This window comes from Dictyostelium purpureum (genome assembly GCF_000190715.1).
Source record: "Dictyostelium purpureum unplaced genomic scaffold DICPUscaffold_706, whole genome shotgun sequence".
Lineage (NCBI taxonomy): Eukaryota > Evosea > Eumycetozoa > Dictyosteliales > Dictyosteliaceae > Dictyostelium > Dictyostelium purpureum.
This window is the reverse complement of record NW_003520036.1, coordinates 1-7,482: the sequence shown is the minus strand read 5'-3', so window position 1 is coordinate 7,482 and position 7,482 is coordinate 1. Positions and strand designations below refer to the sequence as shown.

Here is a 7,482-nt window from a genome sequence, read left to right as displayed (position 1 = left end):
AAAAAATTTGATAAAAAAAAAATTAAATATATTTATTTATTTATTTATTTATTTATTTATTTATTTATTTATTTATTTATTTATTTATTTATTTATTTATTTATTTATTTATTTATTTATTTATTTAAAAAAAACTTTAAAGTCATGTTGAGGACTTTATTTTTATTATTTTTTTATAATTTAATTTTTATTTATTTTAATTTTAATTTTAATTTTTATTTTTTTTGAATATATAAAATTATATAAAATAACCATCACTTTAAATCATCCTATTTGTTTTTATATGATGGGTATATATAATAAAGAAAAATAAAATATTTAATAAAAAAAAAAAAAATTTATTTATTTGTATATTTTTAATGTTATTAAAATAGAACAATTTTATTTATTTAATTTTTTGATCGTAGTACTTTGTTGTTTTATTAATATTTTATTTAAGACTGCTGGTGATTTTATTAGGTTTAATATTTGTTGTAGTTTCTATTTGGATATAAATTTCACTATTTAATATTATTACTTTTAATATATTTTCTGCAACAGAGCGACTAATTACTATTACTTTAGTGTTTATTAAGCTTTTAATAGTGATTGAAATAATATGATTATCTTCAGTTTTTATCAATTATCGTTATCACAGTAGGGGAATAATACCTGATTTAATTACTCTCTTATTTTATTTTCATATATGCTGTCTTTGGGTGTTGTCTGTAATTATTTTAAAAGTATACCCCCAATTTTAGCAAATATCAACACGTTATGGCCATTTTAAATTTTTAAATAAATTTTACACTTATTTTTAAATAAACCTTTCGAAAATAAGTAAGTAAATCAATACATTATTTTAAAACAATAACAACAACAACAAACCCTATATATAGAAAATAGCATCATTGTAGAAATAGAAACAGAATTACTAATATAAATTAAAATAACTTTTCAAAAGACAGATTTAACTATTAAAACATGCCTTACAGGATCTGTAGTGTTTATATTACATAACTATTATATTTAAATATAAAAGAAACTAATATTTAATTTTAATTCTTATATAGTTAAATTATAATTCTTTCTCTCACAGTTTATTTATAATTCTTTCTCTCTCGGCATTATCAGGTTTTTTCTCTTCAGTGCAACCATGTTCTATCGTTAATGTCATAGGGCATTTATATAATTAAGGTAACTATAGTTAAAATTACATATATTAAATTTTATTATAAGATAAACTAATATTTAATTCATATTTAGTGTAATTGATTCTCTTTCAAGCTTCACACGTTTTATCTAAGTCTACATTGGGATATTCATAATTTTAAGGTCACTATAATGTTAATATTAACATAATTATTATTAAAAATGAATATAAAAGAAACTAATATTTAATTTTAATACTTATTTAGTTCAGATTCAATTCCTTCATTCATTAAATATTGGGGTTGTTTTTCAATTATTTCATCAAACATTGTAGGTTTATTAAGTCGTTCAAACGCTGTGGTTTTTCAAATCTTTCATCATACATTGGGGTTTAGTTTATTCTTTTTAATTGGGTTTTCATTTATCAAGCATTAGGGGGTTTTCCAAGTCATACATTGGGGTTTACTTTTTTCTTATTAATTGTTGTTTTCAGGTCATTAATCATTCATTGGGGTATTTGTACTTTATAGGTATTTATAATGTTAATATTTATATAATTATAATTATATTTGAAAATAAAAGAAACTAATATTTGTTTTTAAAACTTAAAAAGATATGAATTCTTTCTATTTCAACACACGATAATATAAATAAAGATAATAATATTTATAATAACGAAAATATAATGAAAATAAAAATAAAAATAATATAGTATCACAAAAAATTCTAGAAAATCAAAGAGGTATAATATTGAAAAAATTATTTTGATTAATGTGGTCTAATTCCCCATTTCATAAATTTTTGAATTAAAGTTTGTTAATGATTGTAAATTTCTAATCTATAACCTTATTCTTCTTCTTAATGGGTTTGATAAAATACCAGCCTTTAAACCTATAAGTGTTTTTGCCAATCTTAAACACATTCAAAATCAGAATCAAGTCCCTCTTCAAATATAACTTTACATTTGTAACACTCCATCTTTTTGTCTATATAGAGTTCTTTTTGTGTTGTAGTTGGAGCTTTATAAGTGGTGTTGTTAGATTGGAATTGTTGTTCTATTTCAACTAACCTTCTAATCATATCTCTTTGCTCATCTTCATTTGGTGATTGAAATCTGAATTCTTATTCTTTTTGAGTTATCCACATTTAAATAAATATTATATATAACTATTATTAATTATGTAATTATTTAGCTAAATAATTATTATTATAAAAACTATAGTTGAAATAAAAAATAAAAAAGAATTTAAAAAGCTATTGATTGAAAAGAAAAGAAAAGAAAAGAAAAAAAAAATAAATAAAAATAATTTTCTTTAATTAAATATCTCTTATATATTGTTTGTGATTTTATCAGTATATAATGTATTAAATTGTAAAGAAAAAATTAAATACTCTTTTGTAAAAATTGTTGATGAATTTTTATCTGAATATTGTAAAACCAGATTGAACCTCCTTTAATTGAGAAACTGTTTTTTCTTAAAAATTTGAAATTTTTTTAAGATGAAAACTTTACTTTATATAGTTGATTATAAGGTAATCTGTATAAAAGTTAAGTTCGCAATTTATATGATTTTTTCCAATTGTTTTTTTTTTTTTTTTAATATATTGTTTTTTAATTTATTAAATTTTTTAAATTTTTTTAAATTTTAATTAAAAAAAAATGTGTTTTATAAATTTTTTTTTTTTTTTTTAATTAAAAATAATAGCTTTCATAACCACACACACTATTTTACATTTTATATTGCTTTTTTTTACACCAATCAACTTTACCCATAGCATAATATTATTTTATTATACTTTTTTTTTTTTACACACCTCATTCAACTTCACTTTTTATTATATTTTTTTTTTTTGTAAATAATTTTATTTTTAGTTTTTATATTAAAAAAAAAAAAAAAAATAAATATATTTTGTAAATAAATTAGTTTATTATATTATTTGTTATTTGTTATTTATTTTTTTTGTTAATAATTGTTTGTATATTATAAAAAAAAAAAAAAAAAAATATATTAATTATTAATAAATTATTTTTATTTTATTTGTAAATAGTAAAAAAATGTTTTATTTAGTAATTTGTTTTTTCGTTTTGTTCATTTTTTATTGGTTTTTTAAAAAAATCAATAATAACACCACCAAACACTACTACCCAGATGGAACCGAGTATGACGAAGACTTGTTCCTCGACGACGCATTTTATGAGGATTTCCATAAAAAAAATAACCCACCACAACAAAATCCTCAATCACTATCACAACCACAACCAACAACCAACAATAACAACCACAACAAAATCCAAGACCATCTATCACAATCGCCCCCACCCCAACAACCACAACCACTATCACAATCACAACCACAATCACAATCACAATTACAACCAATACCAAAAAACACCGCATCTACCCCAGATTACAAAAAACTACTTCAAAGTATTCGTGATTACGAAATAGAAGAAGAAGAAGAAGAACAACAACAAATATCACAGCCAAAATCACAACCACAACCAACATTAACAGCCGCTACAGCCCCAATTATTTCAACCGCTGCAACTAGTATTAACTCAGGGGCAGTCAAAAATCCACAGCCATCACCACCTGAGGAAGCCATAAGACGTTTAAATCAACGTTTAGAGCTCTACCAATTAGAGAATAGTAGAGCAATTCCAGGAGATGGCAATTGTCAGATGTACGCTTTATCTGACCAAATTTTTGGGGACTTGAAACATAGTTTGGAAATAAGAAGAGCCATTGCCACTTGGCTCATTAAAAATAAGAATCTCACCCTAAAAAATGGTGCAAGAATATCCCAATTTGCACATACTACAAATTGGTATAAGTATTGCATCAGAATGGCAAGAAGCGGAACTTGGGGTGACCACTTAACATTAATTGCTGCTGCTGAAATTTATAAATCTAAAATAACAATTATTTCATCAGTCGAATATGATAGCAGCTTTTTCATTGAAATTGTTCCAAGTTCAATTGAAAATGATAGAGCAATTATTTTATCTCATCATGCCGAAGAACACTATGGCTCAGTACGTCCAATGATGGTTCAAGACGTAAATTATTAAAATTATAGAAAATTCAGCCAGGTTATATTTTATTTTTAAAGGTAAATAATTATTTTCTTTTTTTTTTTATCTTTTATAATTTTTTTATAATTTATTAATTCATTTTTTTAATACAATAGATTTCACTATTGTCATAATATTGACACTGGTCTATATATTTCGGTATTAGCTGTACAGTTAATCAATAATTTATAGACAGAAGGGTTTGTTAAATAATGGTAGTTCAAGTGGTAGTTCGCTCAGTGATTCAAATGGTGGTCTAAGCAATGTTTCAAGAATGGTTCAAACAATTCAAGTAGTGGTTCAAATGGTGGTCCCAATAATGGTTCAAGTAATCAGTGAAAAGGCAGTAAAAGTAATCGTTCAAGGGGTGGTCAAATGGTCGTTCAAGGGGTAGCTCGCGTGGGTATTCAAACGGTGGTCAAGAAATTTTTAAGTAGTTACATTAATAGTAATCAAATGTGGTTGGCTCAAGTAGCTATATATAGTAAACCAAATGTGGTTCATTCAAGTAGTAGTTCAAATAGTGTTTCAAATAATTATTTATGTGGTGAAGCAAATGCAGTTTCAAATGGTGTTATATCTATTAGTAATTCATGTGGTTATACATTGAATTGTAGGAGTCCAAAACAATTTAAATAATATCGGTCAAGCTAAAAAAATCAGATTAAGAACCGAAAATCAAAAAAGAAGTTAAAAAAATTAGGGAAGTGAGTAGAGATCTTCAGTTAATTATATGAAGGACCAGAATTCGTCAGAAATCATAACTTAGGTATGATATCTTTATATAAAATTTTATTTAATATTAAATTATATATTAATAATCTTTTTATTTTATTTTTTTTAATTAAATATATTAATTAACCACCCAATATAATAACAAAACAGTATACAATAGTCGATTTATTATGCCAATCAATCTCATCAACTATTTTATGAATATCATTAATTTGCTCTGGCCAAGTAATTATGATAGAAATAAAATGGTTTTAGGAAGAGAAGGTAAAGAACACAGAATCTTTCATAGCTATTCATCAAATAAGGTAATATCATACCTCGCCACTTCAAGAAGTCCATTAAACTTTAATTAAAATAACCACAGCAACAATTTGTAGATTTAAATCAACTATGGTAACAATCAAGGATTATGAAAAACTCACCCTCAATTAACTGGTTATAAAGATCCAGGCACAATTAGACAAATAAATATTTTTATAAAGATAGTAAACTAATTTTAATATAAATTTAAAACAATAACAATAAAAAAAATAAAAACTATTTTAATTATTTTTTTCAATGTTTCATCGTTTATTTTTCATTATTAAAAAAAAAAAAGAAAACTATGCTTTTAGGTTCCTCTTAGGGAGGGGATAGTAATGAATAAGGACCATTAATTAATAATAATCAACAGAGTTATTAATTTTATCAGCAACACACCAAAATAACATAAACAATAATTAATTATTCATTTAATGTATTGGAAACCAACTACAGTTTAAATATAAATTGTCGGAAATAAAAAAAGTTGCAAAAAAAGAATTAATCTATAATATGGCTAAATCTTGTAAAGTTCCTTTTTCAAAAGCTACAATTCATAACAGCAATTATCAAAATATCATATCACATCACCACCAAAAACAACTAATAGAAGTAAAAACAATTATTGGATCATGCAGGTAAAAAACCACCAATTAGATTCATTGGAAAAGCATATCCAATAGATAAATCAATCAATATTTTAAAAACTAAATTATTTATAAATTTAATTTAATAATCATTTAATAAATAAAAATTAATACTTTAAATATCATATTGCTAAAGTTATAGATACACCAAAAACATTATAGAAGAACTGTTATAGATATTTTATTGAATCGTTTATGTAGAAATAATGTTATAAACAATTATTAAATAAAAACTCTTAATTTTTAATGATATTTTTCTAATTATTTATTTTTAAAATTATTTAAATTAAGTTTGATCCAAAAATGCATCCAATTTTATTTTATTTTTAGTAAATCATATCTTTTTTCCCCAAAAAATTCAATTTATCAACTCAAACCCTCTTGTTAAATGTTGACTGCCTATTGTAGATAATTTGAAACCAAAAACATTGGTATCCAACCACTACTTATTATATATCATTTTAATTCATTTTTTATGATAAGAAATATTTTATAAAGCAATTTATATTGATCAACTCTTTTTAAATCAAATAATTGATGTGTTTTAAAATTATTTTTTTAATTTTCATTCCTTTATGATTTTTATGAGCTTTTTATTTTTCGTGCCGCGAGTTCCCCCACCCACACTTTTTTTAAAAAAATAAAATTTTATTTTTTTTTTATTTTTTTAATTTAAAGTAATTTACTTTTTTGGTATTTAAATGATCTACTAAAATTTGAAAAAGAAAATTAATAAAAAAATTATTGATTAATTAAAGTTTCTTTTTTTTTTTTTTTTTATTTTTTTTTCAAAAAAAACACCTTAAAAAAAAATCACATATAAAATTTAATACTAATTTCTAGTCTTATAATAATAATTTTGGATTATAATATATATTAAATAAATAAAATGGAAAATAATAACAATAATAATAATAATAATAATAATAATAATAATAATAATAATAATAATAATAATAATAATAATAATAATAATAATAATAATAATAATAATAATAATGTTAACAATAATAATAATGTTAATAATAATAATAATGTTAATGATAATAATAATGTTAATAATAATAATAATAATAACAATAATACTATTAATCCAATTAACTTTTTAAAAAGAAAATTAGATACTGCCAATGAAGTTTCCGCACATGCTAATGAAGTTTCCACATATGACATAATGTCCGAGATTGACTCACTTATTAAACAAAAAGAAGAACATCATAAAGAAACTATTGAAGCATTCCAAGTACATACAAATATTTTAAATGAAAAAATAATAGAAGTACAAAACAAAACTCAATCAAAAAAAAATAAAATGTGCCAAGTTGTTTCCGAAATTTTCGACAAATACCAATTAGCATCAAACGAGATGATTCAAATAAGTGAAATTCATGCAAGAAATGTTCAAAGAAATGAAGAATTAGAATTTCATTTAGGTTTACACAGACAACACGGTATAATTATGAAAAATAGAAACAAAGAAATTAAGGAAGCCATTAGAGCAAATCTATTAAGAATAGAAAATTTAAAGAGGGACATTCAATTAGAAGAAACTGCCAAAGAAAACTCTTATGGCAGAATGGATGAATAAAAGGT

General features: G+C 22.5%; 4 protein-coding genes across 4 annotated transcripts; 3 read left to right on the top strand and 1 right to left on the bottom strand.

The window, feature by feature from the left end:
- Nucleotides 1-2,043: 2,043 nt before the first annotated feature.
- On the bottom strand, nt 2,044-2,211 carry DICPUDRAFT_160168 (uncharacterized protein; the record flags this gene model as incomplete). Its single annotated transcript, XM_003294990.1, has 1 exon — nt 2,044-2,211. One exon carries the CDS (start codon nt 2,209-2,211, stop codon nt 2,044-2,046), a length of 168 nt encoding a protein of 55 aa, XP_003295038.1.
- A 1,528-nt stretch (nt 2,212-3,739) lies between these two features.
- On the top strand, nt 3,740-4,171 carry DICPUDRAFT_12010 (uncharacterized protein; the record flags this gene model as incomplete). The annotated part of the gene is made up of 1 exon (XM_003294993.1): nt 3,740-4,171. A coding segment is annotated over one exon (432 nt), but the record flags the coding sequence as incomplete, so codon positions are not given.
- A 411-nt stretch (nt 4,172-4,582) lies between these two features.
- DICPUDRAFT_85476 (uncharacterized protein) lies at nt 4,583-5,295 on the top strand (the record flags this gene model as incomplete). Its single annotated transcript, XM_003294992.1, has 2 exons — nt 4,583-4,820; nt 5,093-5,295. 2 exons carry the CDS (start codon nt 4,583-4,585, stop codon nt 5,293-5,295), a joined length of 441 nt encoding a protein of 146 aa, XP_003295040.1.
- Nucleotides 5,296-6,778: 1,483 nt separating this feature from the next.
- DICPUDRAFT_85475 (uncharacterized protein) lies at nt 6,779-7,477 on the top strand (the record flags this gene model as incomplete). The annotated part of the gene is made up of 1 exon (XM_003294991.1): nt 6,779-7,477. One exon carries the CDS (start codon nt 6,779-6,781, stop codon nt 7,475-7,477), a length of 699 nt encoding a protein of 232 aa, XP_003295039.1.
- Between the last annotated feature and the right edge of the window lie 5 nt (nt 7,478-7,482).